Raw genomic sequence first — 17,427 nt, 5'->3', positions numbered from 1 at the left:
GCAATGCTGAACTTTGTCAGTAGAGGGCACTGGTAAGGCACTGCAAGAGGAGAGGGTTTGCTTCCTGGTTCCTATGTAGTGGGTCAGCCCACAGACTCAATGCAGTTTGTACTCCATCTAGTTGACGGTGGGTTCTTGCAGCTTTGCAAATTTCCAGGGCCCACATGCTGCAGTAAAGGAAGCCGGCAGCACCCAGTGGCCAGCAGTTTCTTCAGAAACCCATGAACAGCTTTTCCTGGCACCCTAGAAGGTGGATTTCCGCTGGAGCAGTATCACAGCCACTTTTCAGTGATCCAAGGCTGTTCCTTCTCTAATGAGGTCTGGTTTACAGACCTGAGCTTTACAGTGTTTTCTTCAATGCTTAGGTCTATGATTCACCTTAAGTTAATTTTGCTATGGAATATGAGGTAGTTGTTAGAGTCAAAGTTCATTTTCTCATACAATGATTTAGTTGTTCCAGCTCTCCATTTCAGGAAGACTTTCTAATTCCCATTACATTGCTTAGACATCTTCAAAAATCAATTGACCATATATGTATCACTTTATTTCAGTATTTCATGGGTAACACAGAAACATGATGAATATTAGTCTTATTTTTACTTTTTTTTTAAGATTTTATTTATTTATTTGAGAGAGAGAGCACAAGTGGGGTGAGGGTCAGAAGGAGAAGCAGACCTACTGCTGAGCAGGGAGCCCAATGTGGGACTCGATCCTGGGATTTGAGGATCATGACCCCAGCTGAAGGCAGACGCCTAACAACTGAGCCATCCAGGTGCCCCTAGTCTTATTTTTAATTGAATAAATGAAAACACAGAAGACCAAAATATGTGGTATACAAAAAAAAAAAAAAAAAGAAAGAAAGAAAGAAAGAAAGTAAATCCATACTTGAAAATGTCCATATTCCAAAAGGGAATGTTTGAAAACCAATAATCAAAGCTTCCTTATGAAGAAATAAAAATAACTGCAAATTAAACACAAAGAAAGGAAAAGGAAGGAAATGATAAAGATCAGATTGGAAGTCAAATGCATTACAGATAGAGAACAAGTATCATTGTTAATCTGGATACCTTTTATGTCAACCTGACTGTGAAAAGAAAAGATTTAGGGTAGAGCATGTGAGTCCCCAACAATGAACACACGGAGTCCAAACTTTCTCCATCTCTAAGAAATGAAAGTATTTTCTACTTGACCACAAACATTTGATAGATCACTGGTGGGATATATGACTCAGAAGAAAAATCCTTGCCACACGTGTATGGATTACTTTGTTTTTTACACCATAGACAATAGGGTTGAGTGCAGGTGGCACAAGGAGGTAGACAGTAGACAGAAGAATGTGGGTAGGGGGAGCAACATGTCCAAAACGGTGGCTGAAGAAGGAGAAGAAGGCAAGAATATAAAACTCAAAGAAAAACAAAAATGTGAGCTGTGCATGTATTAAATGCTTTGAGCCGTGCCTCCTTTTGGTGTAGATGAAAAACAGCCTGGAAAATAAGCATATAGGAAATGAGGATAAAAATCATGTCAAATCCCAGTATGGCAAAACCCACAAAAAGGCCACATGTTTTATTGACTCGGACGTCTTCTGCAGCTAGCTTGACCACAGCCATGTGCTCACAGTAAGAGTGGGCAATAAGAATGGAATGAAAAGCATGCAATCTTTTGATTAGAATGGGTAACAGACCAACCAGCACTATAGCTCGAATTGCCACTATTACTATCATGCGACCCAAGATGGAAGGTGTGAGGATGGATGTGTGTCTCAGTGGATCACAGATGGCAATGTAGCGGTCAAAAGCCATGGCCAACAGAATGCCAGACTCCATGCACTGCAAGGCATGAATGAAGAACAGCTGAGCTAGGCAGGTGTCAAAGGCCATAGAGCAAGATCTGAACCAGAAGATGGCCAACATCTTGGGAGCAATGGCTACACAGAGTCCTACATCAGTGGCTGCCAGCACAGCCAGGAAGATGTACATGGGCTGATGCAGGCTGCGTTCTGTGCGGATGATGATGAGTAAAATGATATTTCCCAAAAGAGCCACTAGGCACACAGCAAAGAAAGGAAACCCAATCCAAAACTGCACATGTTCTAGTCCAGGAATCCCAATCAAGATTACAGTCCTGGGGTTCAAATATGAAGTATTGATGGATGCCATAGAGGTTGGTATTCTGTCTTCTCACTGTGGATTCTGACACCTGCAGAAGAAAATTTGGATGAGAAGTGAAAAGGCTTCATCCCTCACTATCATACAGCTGTTATCATTCAACCATACTGAAAACTGAACAAGTTCAGTTAACTTTGGGTGGCAGTTTGGCCAGAATGTTCTGGTGAAATTCTATAATACACTTTAGATTGGCAGAAGCAAACAGTCCTGCTGATCTTAACCAGAGCTAAAAAATGAGAAAATTTGGGGATCTCTGCCTTAGCCCTTGTGGAAATGGAAAGCATGAAATTGAGCATGACACTGATTTTTGCCATCTTTCTTGAGTTCTAGCCTAGTTTGCCTGAAAACCCACCATTAGGTATTCTTTCTTTACCTAGATACCAACCCAATTTCATTGCAGTTGGAAATTCACCTAGTCCTGATGTCCTAGAAGAAATCTTATTTCTGTCACTGTTGTGTGCATTCGTTTATAATCCTATGCGAGCCTTCAGTATTAAGCACATGACTCCTGGTGCCCGGAAGGGAGTAATTTATCGCAGAGTTGGCATTGGTTCTCAAGGGCTTTGTTAGAAGGGTTTGTCTTCCTTATATTAACTTACTCCTTTATCAAAATATTGAACAAACTACTGTTTTTCAGGGCACTAAAAATGGCCCTTAGAGGACATTTGAAGAGGGTGGTCATCTTTCAGATATAGCTAGATGAAATTAGTTCTCTAATTAACTAATGCTCACTTATTTAGGGTAGATTTGTGGAATTCAAGAAGAATGTACAATTTAAAATAGGATACTATATTTTAAAAAAAAGAAAGCATCATCTGGCTATTTTAGACCAACTCTGAAGCTAGGTTACCTTAATTGTGTTTTCTTCCCAGTGGTTAAAGATCAGGGGATCACTAGACTCCTTGGGCTCTGGGTAAAATTGCATATTCTGTTTTGCATGATCGACCCCCTACTTTTGCTTTTTAATACCTTTACGCTGTACTGTGAGTGATTAGCTGTGGTTTGGATCCCAAAGCACCTTTGAATACAATGTCCAGCTCTTAATATCTCCCTAGTTCTACAGTCTTTCCAGATTTTGGCTCGTTTTCCTTCTGGGGAATTCAAATCAATCTGACAAAATCTTTTTTTCTCCCTTTGGTCTCAGTTTTATTAACCACTCTCTAATATTTTAATCATTTTGCATTTTGTTCTAATCTGTCCGTGCCTAAGCACTGATCCCAGTTGCTCCCACAAAGAGATCTTCTCAGGTCTGAGCCTCTATACATGCTGGAAAAAAGAAATCCTTTATGAAGAAGTCGAAGTCTGTATTTCTGTGTTTCTCTGAATGCCCATTTCGTGAAAAATGTCAGGTAAGTAGCTGTTTCGTGGCCACGTGGAATACTTGTATGGGGGTATAAAAAGGAGTTTTTGGTGCAATAATTCTTATTTGAAAGAAAAAAAATGACAGAAGGACACTGAGATCTCTTTGCCAGTGATTCTGCAACAATGCTAATGAGTGGACTATAGTCGCAATAGTCATAAATAGGGATTAAAGCAATAAACGTTGTGAAAAATAATACCTCTATGTGGTATCTGGGGGTATATGGTGGTGGAGATAGTGAAATGTGTGAACACTGTGGCTAATAATTACGTATACAAGTTGCCAGAAATGACAGAAACTGAAATAGAAAGAGAGCTTATAAGTCAGAAATATCAGTATTTCCTTAAAAATCATTCAGAATGGATAAAGAAGAGGTGGTATACATGTACAATGGAATATTACTCAGCCATTAAAAGGAATCAAATTTTCCCATTTGCAACAATATGGATGGAGCTAGAGAACATTATGCTATGAGAAATAAATAGAGAAAAATACCATATGATTTCACTCGTGTGAAATTTAAGAAATAAAACAAATGATCATAGGGGAAAAAAACAGACAAACCAAGTTCTCTTAACAGCAGAGAACAAACTGATGGTCACCAGAGGGGAGGTGGGTGGGGGGATGGGTTAGATAGGTGATGGGGACTAAGGAGGGCACTGGTTGTGATAAGCACTGGGTGACGTATGGAAGTGTTGAATCACTGTATTGTACAACTCAAGCGAACATTACACCATATGTCAACTAACTGGAATTTAAATAAAACTTTAAAAAAATCATTCAGTAATTGATAGTCAGAAGGCAAATATAAATCTTATCCTTAACTCCACCTACTTGATGATAATGCCTTTATTATATGACTTGCCTAGTGTGATGTTGTGATTTATAATAAGAAATACATATTTGGTCCTCATTCCCTTTCCTGGCACTGGGCTTCTAAGATTCTAGTCATTTTCTAAGTGATAAGGGCAATGGGAACATCTTTTCTTGTCCTAGTTGGTCTTTTGTCCTCAGTTCTTAAAATAGCCCCAGACCAATAAAGGTAAAAGGAGTATCCTTTGTTATTCCTAATAAGCACCTTTTAACCATACCTGAGTTTATGTTAATGAGGAGGTTTCTGGAAAGCCCCTAGATAACCACAGGATGGGGCTGGTTGTCCATGGAATGAAACTTGGGATTAGTGTGTTGGAACTTTAAATGTATGGTGGCTAACATAATATAATAAAAAAATCATAAAAAAGGGGGGCGCCTGGGTGGCACAGCAGTTAAGCATCTGCCTTCTGCTCAGGGCGTGATCCCGGCATTCTGGGATCGAGCCCCACATCAGGCTCCTCTGCTGTGAGCCTGCTTCTTCCTCTCCCACTCTCCCTGCTTGTGTTCCCTCTCTCTCTGGCTGTCTCTATTTCTATCAAATAAATAAATAAAATCTTAAAAAAATCATAAAAAAAATAAAATAAAAAAATAAATCCTACCCCAACTTCTGCAGAAAGTGTGAGGCTGGAGATTGACTTAATCACCAATGATCAATTATTTAATCAATCACAATGTTTCGAAGTTTCCATGAAAGTCCCTAAAGTATGGGGTCTGGGAGCTTCTGGTTTGCTGAACATGCAGAGTTGATGCCTGCAGAAGTTATGCAAGCTCCATACCCCTTCCCGTATCCTGCCCTATGCAGTGCTTTGATCCGGCTAGACGTAGGTAAACTGTTTTCCTGAGTTCTGTAGCCATTCATTCTAATTCTTGAACTCGAGAGGGAGGTTGTGGGAACCCCTGATTTTGTAGCCAAACTGGACATAAGTTCCAGGTAGAATACACTACTTTTGGGTAACCTGAGGTTAGCCTCTGAGATGGAGGACAGTCTAATGGGACTGAGCCCTTAACCTGAGAAATCCAATGCTAATTTCAGGGAGCTAGTGTCAGAATTGAATTGAATACATAGGACACACAGTTGGTGTCTGCAATAAATTGGAGAATTGCTTATGTGGAACCCCCTACCACTGCCATCGCACACATGCACATCAAGTGTGAGAAGTGCTGGTGTGATGCAGAGAGAACAACAATGTCTATATTTTTCTTTCACCTAGTATTCAGCAAGTAGTTAAAATCAAGGGCCTGGGAATCAGAAAGATGCCCTGCCTACTAATTCTGGATCCCTTACCATTTATGGACACTTGCTGAAGAGCCAGACCTATTACTCCCAGTTTACTCATCTATAAATTAAGGACACTGTCCTCGCTTAGCTCAGTGTTGTCTGGAACAATTCAAATATTCAAAATATGGTAGCTTATAAAAAGCCTGGTGTTTTTGTCAAAACAGAAACAGGCTGTGGAATATTAAAGAGAGACAAAACAGAACACAGAGAAGTGAAAATATTTTCATGATAGAGATGAAAACTACAGGGATGCTGGGTGGCTCAGTTGGTTAAGTGTCTGTCTTTAGTGCAGGTCATGATCCCAGGGTCCTGAGATCAAGTTCTACATTGGGTTCCTTGCTGAGGGGGTAGCCTGCTTCTCCCTCTGCCTGCTGCTCCCCCTGCTTGTGCTCGCTCTCTCTCTCTGACAAATAAATAAATAAAATCTTAAAAAAAACAAAAAAATGAAAACTCCATGAAAAAAGGAAATTTCTAGAGCCTAAGAGCTTTCCTCCACCATCTCATATATAATATTGGCCATTCCTTCAAGTAGTCATCAAATGGTCACAGTTGAAATAATAAAATGATATCCTAACTAGTTACAGACTTTTTCTGCAATTAAAAAAAAAGTCATATGATTTAAGGGAGAAAATATTTGTAATAATTACTCTTCCTTCACTGGATTTGAGCACATAGAACAAAAGTGGGAAAAATGAACACATCTAGATTTTATTAAATCCAATTTCTATAAAAGACAACAGGGCTAAGCTTGATTACTCTTAGCTGTTAAAAAGTAATCTAACTCCCATCATATAAGGAGTTGTCTCATTCCTATTTACTGAGTGGAAGAAGAAGAAAAGGTGATACCCTCTCTGGTATCTGAGGCAAGAGGGTAAAAAGGAGGTTGGGGTGTCCTTTGTCCTTTGCTTCAGGGAAGACTGAGCTGCTGGGATCAGATACTAAATATTTTCAATGCGTATGATTCTCCCTCCTATCTTTCCTCTGCTTTTTACATTATTCAAATACCTACCAAATGGCAGGTTACTTCAAAATTATCTTTTTTTTCATCTTCAATAAATCAAGAAACACTAGAATTAATAAGGACCGAGTTAATCAGAACCCAGAAAGCTTGGAAACCACCTTGCTTATGCCTTTGATTGCTTGGGATTCAGAAATACAAACTATTACTTCATTACCTATGAAAATCTTTCAACACTAAATTACATTAAAGTAATTTTTTTATTAAAATATTTTAAAAAGAGAAAATGTGGACAGAGGGGAAAAAACAAGATTCAAAACCCTTATTCTATCAATTTTTACTAAAAGAAACTGTCGTTACAACCCCTTATCAGCTACCAGTTCCCAATTTGTAGGGACAAAAACTTACCTGGAATGAGCCAAAGGTTGGCCTGGCATGTGAATGGCATGGTTGCATCAATTTGTTTCCATCGAAATTTCCAGTACATATTAATAGAAGAGTTGCAGGATATTCCTGAGAGCCTGGGTTGGTCACAGAGCATCATTACCCTTCTGATGCCCTTAGAGTATGATTATTCTTCTCATCCCAGTTGGCTATCCCAGTTGGCCAGGTGTATCAAACCTAGAAAACCAGCTCAGAAAGTGCTCTGGTTTCTAGAGGAAGGAGTCTCCCAGGAATGAGAACTGGGTAATATCTGGTCTCGGATCACATTTAGATGAAGTTGACTCTGAGTTCATGAGGGATTATACAATACAATTGTACTGTGCTTACAAATACAGTTACACAACCACTATCACCACCACCACCATTACTATTACTATTTTAATGAATGTCAGTCACCCCTGTTTCCCAAAATTTTAACTTTCAGATTTGAATGTATTTTGAATACGTTTTTTCAGGAAAAAATTTTCCAAGTTTCCTCTGTTAATTGACATATTAGATAATTCACCATTATCACCTCTATCTGTCAGTAGCAGTTGTGATTAATTACAATGACAACGCTTACGCAGTGGCATTAGTGATCTACTCAAAATCCACAGATAATAAGTTGCATAGAATATTAGCCCGTAATATGTTTTCCCTTCCAGCAGTCTGGGGATACTCTAAATGTAGGCTGTCCTTCTAACTTCAGAGTTTCAGTAGTTCTGTCCTTTGCCATAGAAAGCCAGTAATTCACGGATTGCAATATGAGGTGGGCAAACCATTTTTCTCTAGAAGACTCCCCGATAACAGAATTTTAGATCATAATGACCAAAACGTGGGCATGATTCTGACATAGATATTTTTTCCTCTGTATGTGGCTCATCTCCCTGACGCCCTCCAGCTTCGTGTGGCAACATCGTTAGTTGCTTTACGTTCAGTGTTGCTAAACTCTGAGCCGCTCCCCAGCTTCAGAATCATTCATCCAACCTATTTGTGCAAAATCTATTTGACTGGAGAAGAAAATACTTTCAGGCAGGGTCAGTCGTCATCTTCGTTCTTTTCCATTTTCCTCTCGGTTTCCTCAGGAATCTGTCTATGGGTTGTTTATCGATTTATTAATCTAGCTCAATTTCCACAGAATCAAGTCTCATCAGTCGTCTACTCCTTCTTGTACAATAACTTAACCCCTGTCATTTCTCCTATATACATGTACAAATGTTAAATTATTATGAAAATAATGGACCCTCTCTTTTAACCAGAAATATTCAAGAGACTTGGCCCACTGTATTTTATGACTCAGTTTGTCAGATAATAGTTTATATTCATTCATTCTTTTTCATACACCACATTAATAAGGATTAATTTTCATCTTTTTTATCTCTACTGAAAGCTTACCTGCAAAGAAAAACACCTTCTTCTTGGCCAGGCATTTCCACTATTTGGTATTTATTCAAGAGAAACAAATACTGGGCACCTGGGAAGCGTCTGCCTTCAGCTCAGGTCATGATTCCAGGGTCCTGGGATTGAGTCCCAAATCGGCCTCGCTGCTCTGCGGGGAGTCTGTTTCTTCCTCTCCCTCTGCCCCTCTCCTCTCTGCTCATGCTCTCCCTCTCTCTCACTCTCTCTCTCCCTCAAATAAATAAATAAATAAATAAAATCTTAAAAAAGAGAGAGAGAAATAGATACATAAGACCACAAGGAGATGTGTGTTATGATTTTAATAGCACCTTTTGCATACTAGCAGTCACCTAAAAACCCATAAAAAGGATAATGGTTCTCGAGCATTCAGTTTGATGATATTTGGTATGTGTGTACTGGTGTGTAACCACCATATAAAATAAGATACTGACAACTTCTACTAGCCCAGAAAGGCTGCTCGTGCCTCATTCCAGTCATTCTCCAATTCTGTTCTTTCCCTCTAGGAAAATATTTCCTGATTTTTATCAAAGACAAGCTTTACTTTTTCTTAGATTTCTTTTAAATTGAGTCTCAAGGGACACCTGGGTGGCTCAGTCTTGGGCTCGGGTCATGATCCCAGGGTCCTGGGATCAAGTCCCGCATCAGGCTCCTTGCTCAATGAGGAGCCTGCTTCTCCCTCTGCCTGCTGCTCCCCTCGCTTGTGCGAGCTCCCCCTCTCTCTGACAAATCAATCAATCGAGTCTCAAAGTATAATTTGGATCCAGTTAAGTGAAAAATATAATGAAGAATTTAAGCAGAGGAATAGAATTAGCAAAAGAAGGGAGTCATGAAGCAATTTGTGGAGATATATACACACTTAGATGTTATTACGGTTCAAATATCAGATGGAATATTGTGGGAGATGCATTCAGAAGAAGAGATTGGTGTTAGAGTGTGAAATTAGTGTGTGTGTGTGTGTGTGTACATATAATGATGAGTTTCAACCTTATTCTTTATAGAAGCGATAGCCTCTGCATGATTGTTAACAGTGAATATAGTCATATTTTAGTTACATTGTATTTTATTTATTTTTTCTAACTATATTGACAAATAATTGGCAAATATAATCATATATTTTTAAAGTGCACAATGTGATGATTTGATATACATATACGTTATGGAATGATTACCAAGATCAAGATAATAACACATGCATCGCCTCACATAGTTAAGTGTATGTGTGGTAAGAATGCTGAAGTTCTACTCAGCAAATTTCAAGTATAAATACCATATTATTAACTAGCTACCACCATGTGCATTAGATCCTCAGAACTTATTTATCTTATAACTGAAAGTTTGTACCCACTGACATACATCTACCATTTCCCCCTTCCTCTAGGCCCTGACTTCCACCATTCCGTTGTTTCCATGAACTTTTTTTTTTAAGATTCTAAAAATAACCAATACCATGCAATAGTTATCTTTGTCTCTGGCTTCATTTAACATAATGTCTTCCAAATTCATTCATGTTGCAAATGGCAGGATTTCTTTTTATGCGTGTATAATATTCCATTGCACATGTTCTTCATCCAATCATCTGTTGACAGACACTTAGATCGCTCCCACATCTCGGCTGTTGTAAATAACGCCACAATAAACATGGCAGTACAGATATCTCTTTGAGATGCTACATTTGGTTCCTTTGGATATATACCCAGGAGTGGGATTGCTGAATCAAAACGTAGTTATACTTTTAATTTATTGCAAACTCCAGGCTTTCTTTTTTTAGATTGATTTATTTATTTTGAGAGAGAGAGAGTACATGAGAAGACAGAGAGAGAGAATCTCGAGCAGACTCTGCTGTGTGCAGAGCCCGTTGCAGGCTTGACCCGGGGCTTGATCTCACAACCCAGATATCACCACATGAGCCAACATCAAAAGTCTGATGCCCAACCAACTCAGCCCCCGGCAGCACACTTCCCTGTATGCACACAGCCCGGTGCCTCCAGGATCCACTTACTATCCAGGGAGTAGCCGCAGGAAACCCAACCTGGCTTCAGGACAGCCTTGGGAGGGGGCCACAAATTATCCCAAACCCAACCTCCCTAAAAGCCTGGGCTGCAGTGGGGTGGTGGCCATGGTTGGAGCCTGTCAGCAACACCCCATAGAGGGTCTGCTGTGGCTAAGTAAACACCTGAGAAATGAATTATCCCAGAAGAGATGAGGTGTGCTTGGAGGAAGCACTGGACTTTTTTTTTTTTCTTAGCCCTTGACCTTTTAAGAAACTACTTTAGAGGAGAGGAAGTCGGGGCTGGAGAGATTGGAAAGGGGTGACCCAGAGAAAAGTAAATTACAGATCACATAACAGATGATTATGAAAGAGGAAGGGGAGGGGCTCTGGGGACCACCGTGAACAGCTGCTCTGCCTCGTGCCCAAAGCCTTTGCCTTGAGGTGACAGGCAAAGAGAAGGAGGCCTCGGTGGGCACCTCAGAGCCTGTGTGCCACACTCGTCCTTTCACGGCTGGTACCCAGGTCCTGCCTTCGGTGATGTGCTTTAACAGTAAGGGAAGAACGACCCTCAGGCAGTTAATCTTTTTGCCTCCTGTGGTGAATGCACTTCAGTCAGCTGTGCCCTGGTCTTCAGTCATGTTACACAGTGTCCTTGGCCCCTCTAGAGGCGGGCAGGGCTGCACATGGTGCCCCGTGTTCTTCCCTGTGCATCTGATCGTTTGCAGAGCAGGGAAGGAGTGGAAATGAATTCCAGGTGCTTTCCTCCTCCTTCCCCAAGTGAGAACAGGTCTGAAGTCTCTCTCTCTCTGTGAGCGAGGTAACTGCGTTGCTGTAACTTCTGAAAGTGTGAGCTCTGACTCAAGACTCCAATTGTCCAGAAACTCAGAGAGATCAAAGCACTAGCAAGTACAGCTGTCTCGGCCCTCAGGCCAAACCTGTGAGGTGTGCCTGGACATGGCCCCACCCACATGGCCCACTGTCAGCCCAAGGCAGGAGTCAGCCTGACCTGGCTCAGGATCTGAGGAGGTCGTCTCAACACCAGCAGGGCATACAGGCCATCACCAAGTCCTTGTAGGTCCTGGGTCCCACACACTTAATCTTCATTAGCACTTATAAGTGGACAGTCTCCGAGATCCGTCTCCCTTGTCTGGTGAGGCCACTCCAGGTCTCCCACAGAGCCAGGTCAGTTCATCACTCCACAGCCCAGTAAACTGACACCCTCATGGGTTGAATCTCCTGTTTGGTGTTTGAAGTCAGCTTTTTGTTTTCTCTGATGTCTTTGTTTACCTTCCTTACCCTTCTGCCTCCTGGCCAGGTCTCTCAGCCTATCTGTCCCACTGTGGGGTGTTTTCAAACCTTCCGGTCACAGTTGCCTGATCTCAGGCTGGACAGCTCAGGGGTGAGAGTGATAATTAGGGTGTCTGGGTGGCTCAGTCAGTTAAGCATCTGCCTTTGGCTCAGGTCATGATCCCAGGGTCCTGGGATTGAGCCCTGCATCAGGCTCCCTGCTCAGTGGGAAGCCTGCTTCTCCCTCTCCTCTGTCTGCTGCTCCCCCTGCTTATTCTCTCTCTCTCTCTCTCTCTGTCAAATAAATAAATGAAATCTTTAAAAAAAATTCTTCTGGGATGTGGTTCCCGTGATTTAATATCTTCACTGGGTGGAACAGTTACGGGTTTCAACTTACTCCTCACCATAGCACTAAACGAAAAAATCAGAGCCCAGCATAAATGTCTTGTATGCTATTACCTTACTGAAGACTCTGATATCAAAAAGTATGAATGAGGGACCAGAGAAGTAGGAGATCCTTGATTATGATATGTTATGCACCTGGCTTTTGCTAACTGTGACTAGACTACATGCTCTATCCCATGGGCCCATTCCATAAACTTTTGTCTCATAATTGATGCTTGCAGGAGAGGAAAGGGGACATGGTTTACCCACGGACACCCACCTGTCATTTGTAAAAGGATCACCCCATTACATTTTCTGATGCATAGTGTTGATTGCTCTGACCCTAGGAAGGGGACTTGGAGCATGGCGTAAGGTGCGGCACTATGTGGTTGTACTTGAATTAACTTATTCTGAATCCATCAAGGGCTCGTCATGTCAGATCAGTCGGAACAAGAGACGCATGAGACCCAGGGGTTTTGGAGGATGCTGAAGAAGCACCTGATTTAGTTTTATTTTCCATGTTTTTCAAAATTCTGAACTTTCAATTTTGTTTTCGCAAACTAGGTTCTATGCATATCTTAGGTTGAGACACTTGATTATCCAGTATTTGCCCATTTGTGCTTAAATTCATATATGAAACTAGAGAGAGAAATTAAGCAAGCATTTACCTTTAAAGAACTTTTTAGAAACTGTATCCTACTAACAAGAACAATAATAATAATTATTAATAGTAGTTGTAGTATCTACTGTATGTATGCAGAATTTGGGGTAAAGATCTGATCCACCCAGTAAGTGTGGTAGGAATTAAAGTTAATGAGTCATTAAGGAATCAAGCCAAAGGGTATGGGGAAAGCAGAAAACTCTCCACTATATATGAGGCTTTATAATGGGACCTACAAAAAATTCACATCTTTACCAGATTATCAAAATCATCATGTGTGAAGAGACACATTTTATGAAATAATGCATTTTTTCTTATGATTTTGTATGTCAAAAAAGCTGTTTAAAATTATTATTTACCAGCAAACATATTTATCCTCATTCATAAGTGCCAGAGAATATTATTATATGTGGAAAAAATAGAGACTAAGTCCATTTAAGAAATATTCTTCACTCACAAATATTGAATGCTTTCTAATTACGTATTAGGTATTATTATAGTTACTAGCAATCGAACAAAACACAGGGATTGAGTAAAGTAGGAGTATAAAATTTATATGACTTGCAGAGGTAAGGTCAGTTGCCCAAATAAATATAGAAAGTTATGGTATAAATGTGCTGTCACATACACTTACATTATTATAAATGTATTTAACACTTAAAAGAAAACAAGCACACCATTATTGGGTTATATATGGACATATAACATATTCTAAAATTTAGACTTACGCTTGTATTTTTCAGTGTTTATGTACTCATGAATTAGGTCCATTTTCTTGCCAGTAACAAAGGGACAGTAATCATGTATCTGAACATTGCTGATGGAGTGTTGTTGTTTTTTTCTAAAAAGAGGCGGAGAGCTTCCCTCCTCAGCGCTGTGAGACTCTGGCTGTCTGTTATTTGAGCCCCAGGAGTTCCCTACTGCTGCTGAGTTCAGATGTTCTTTTCAAAACTTTGATCCTCTTCCGCTAGTTGGGACATTTATAACCTCATATAATACTATGCAACTTCCTCAGGTGAATTCACGTCAAGAACCTTGTTTTTAACAACTCTCATGCAGTCTTGAGAAAATGGCACAACGTGGCACCATGTCAGTTATGAATGTACTCCAATTGGTCAGGGAGGAGAAATCTAGTACTCTCTGACTCCACAGCCAAGGTTTTAAATTATGTGGTTAGACTCATATAATGCCTGTGATATATTAATAATTGTATGCCTTAAGAAATATTTGGGATGAAAAATAATATCTGAAACCACTCTATTTTTTAAAGGTGCACTTTTATTTTTCTTCAAGTTTTTTATTTAAATTCCAGTTGGTTAACATGCAGTGTAATAGTTTCAGGTGTAGAATTTAGTGATTCATCATTTACATACAATGCCCAGTGCTCATCACAACACCTGTCCTTCTTAATCGCTATCAACTATTTACCCATCCCCCATCCACCTCCCCTCCAGCAACCCTCAGTTTGTTCTGTATAGTTAAGAGTCTGTTTCCTGGGTTTGCCTCTCTTTTTCTTCCCCCATGTTCATCTGTTTTTTCCTTAAATTCAGATGTAAGTGAAATCATATGGTATTTGTCTTTTTCTGACTGACTTATTTCACTTAGGATAATACTCTCTAGCTCCATCCACACAGCTGCAATTATGGCTCAGTAATATTCTAGTGTATGTGTGTATGTGTGAGTCTGTATATACGTGTGTGTGTTCTTAGCCACTCATCATGGATGGACATCATTTGGGCTCTTTCCCATAATTTGGGCTATTGTTGAAAATGGTGCCGTAAACATTGGGGTGTGTGTACCCCTTTGAATCTGTACTTATGTATCCTTTAGGTAAATAAATACCCAGTAATGTGATTCCTGGGTCATAGGGTAGCTCTATTTTTAACTTTCTGAGAAACCTCCATACTATTTTCCACAGTGGCTGCACCAGTTTGCATTCCCACCAATAGTGTAAGAGAGTTTATTTTTCTCCACATCCTTGCCAATGCCTGTTGTTTCTTGTGTCTTTGATTTTAGCCCTTCTGACAGGTGTGAGGTAAAATGGGATTGACTCCTTGATTTCTCTTTCTGCTGCTTCATTATTGGTGTATAGAAATGCAACAGATTTCTGTACATTGATTTTATATCCTGCAACTTTACTGAATTTGTGTATCAATTTTTTGGTGGAGTTTTTTTCGGTTTTCTATATAGAGTATCATGTCATCTGCAAATAGTGGAAGCTCCATATTTGCAGATCAATCAACATGATATACCATGTTAATAAAAGAAAGGATAAGAACCATATGATCCCTTCAATAGGTGCAGAAAAACATCTGACAAAGCACAACATCCATTCCTGATAAAACCCTCAACAAAGGAAGGATAGAGGGAACATACCTCAACATGGCAAAAGTTATATATGAAAACCCACAGTGAATATCATCCTCAATGGGGAAAAACTGAGAGCTTTTCCTCTAGAGTCAGGACCACAACTGGGATGTCCACTCTCACCACTGCTGTTCAACGTAGTACTGAAAGTCCTAGCTTCAGCAATCAGACGACACAAATAAAAAGCAATCAAATCAGCAAGGAAGAAGTCAAACTTTCACTAAAGGCACACTTTTAATTATTACTTTCTTCATTTGTGCTATAGGTTGGTTTATTTTATTTAGTTTTTACCTGACAACATTCTTGGAGAATTAATTTTACTTTTACTCTCTGTATATTTACTCTTATATTGTTTTCTGTATTATAAAAAGTTTAAGATTGCCTTACGTCAGTGTTCTCTTCTAAACTGCCATTCCTAGAAGATACACGGATCGTTCATCCCTCCCCTTAAGCGAATTCTTGTAGGGTTTTATAGAATCTGTATACCTGAAGTTATTATGTATAAGACAGTATAGTATTGTATTTTCAGTACTTTTCTGCTGAGTCATTTTTGTCTGTCTTGAATGCAAATGAAAACAAACTGGGAGCTGGAGATGAGAAATACATTCCAGTCAGGCTAATACACATCTTTAGAGTAAGAGCTTCAGTTTTTTCTTGAAGTTTTACTTAAAAAAAAAAAAAGGCTTTACATTTAGGTAGAGATGAAACTTGCAAAATGACCAGAAAGGAGGTATAAATGCTTCTAATCCATGAAAATCTTTTGGGTGTTTGTACTATATTGAACTGTTAAATTTAAAAATTGAAACATATTACTTAATAATGTAAAGAATCACCCCGTATTATGTGTACCTTATCTTCATATATTATTATACACTCATTTTTCTTAAATTATTATAAATTCACTTTACTTTAAGTGAAAGCCACATAATAAAGAAGTGAATATTCATTAAGTACTCTTACAAACACATTGAAAAATACATTAAAGCCTTTGTCAAAGTATTTGGGAGGAACTGGGAACAACGAAAACTTTAAAATCTAAGAAAATGGGCTGTAAAAGTTTCCCCACACTTACATATATCACTGTAGTATTAGATACCTGATTCCCATTTTTGAATTTTAATTAATGATAAGCTACTTGAGCTCTGCAGTGATGTATAAATCCCATTGCATCTATGGTTCCTATCCACTTGGAGCCTAAAAATTTATTCTAAACTAGGGGACTACACAGAACATTGAGACAGCTCCATGGCAATTAGTTCAAGATATCCAATATTATCAACTTACATTTTATCCCAGGAGTTTGTTTTCTTCTGAAAACAAACTGATTCCTGCTCACCTGCCAACATTCCAGCAAAACATGAATCAAAGCTGACTCTAAAAAATTATTTTCTAGGTTCTTTATCTACCATGATAGGATGTGTTTCTATTAGAAACCCATTATGTTCACAACAGAATGGTGTTGGTAAACTCCAAGAGTGAAGATTCACGTGGAAGCTGTACAGATGACTGCCAAAAGTTCCAATAACTCCAACAGATGGACTTGAATTTAAAACATCAGTTTTCCTTTATTAAGAATAAAAATTGCACTCTCAAGGCTCTCTATTTAATTCTAATTTACCTGTGAGTGGATTGACATTTAATATTTATGTCATCTTTTTGGGGGAGTGGATGGAAGGGCTGATTGTTTTTTAAAACTTTTTGAGATATTTCCCTAAGATTATCTTCATGAGGGAAAATAGGAAAAATTAGGAAATTTGAAAATAAATGTGAAAAACTCTTTGAATTTAATATTCTTGAAAAGAATATTACAGTAATGTTATATACTCCAAAATTTATCTGAATGTTTACAATAGATCATTGGAATAAGTTTAGACTTACCAGTAGACGTTTCACACAGAATTCTGTTATGTTATATGAACACCAAGTTGAATCAGGGAAACTTTCAAACATTAAATTATAGGGACCCATCTGCAAGTCTGCTGCTCTCTCTTTTCCTCAAGAATAGTGACCTACCACACTCAGAAGCTGCAGCCCTTCAGCAGAACTAATGAGAACTTAAAAACAGACTTAAATTAGGAATTATTTCCCAAGGCTTGGATTTTTTATTATGGCATATCATTTCAAGGCTTCAATTACCATTTTCTCACATGGACAAATACACTGGCAACTGCTTATCTCAAGTATTAATATGGAAGTGGAGTCAATATTGTCACTACAGGCAGCTCCTCGTCCCTAAAGATCAAGAAGCATAGTGCTCC

At 39.2% G+C, this 17,427-nt stretch overlaps 1 protein-coding gene across 1 annotated transcript; it reads right to left on the bottom strand.

The window, feature by feature from the left end:
- Positions 1 to 1,207: 1,207 nt before the first annotated feature.
- LOC100474253 (olfactory receptor 52A5) lies at positions 1,208 to 2,159 on the bottom strand. The gene is given in 2 exon segments (XM_002930700.2): positions 1,208 to 1,405; positions 1,407 to 2,159. Coding segments are annotated over 2 exon segments (951 nt in total).
- Positions 2,160 to 17,427: the final 15,268 nt, after the last annotated feature.

This window comes from Ailuropoda melanoleuca, chromosome 8, assembly GCF_002007445.2.
Source record: "Ailuropoda melanoleuca isolate Jingjing chromosome 8, ASM200744v2, whole genome shotgun sequence".
Classification (NCBI taxonomy): Eukaryota; Metazoa; Chordata; class Mammalia; order Carnivora; family Ursidae; genus Ailuropoda; species Ailuropoda melanoleuca.
The sequence above is the reverse complement of the archived record's forward strand: the minus strand, read 5'-3'. Positions and strand labels throughout refer to the sequence as shown.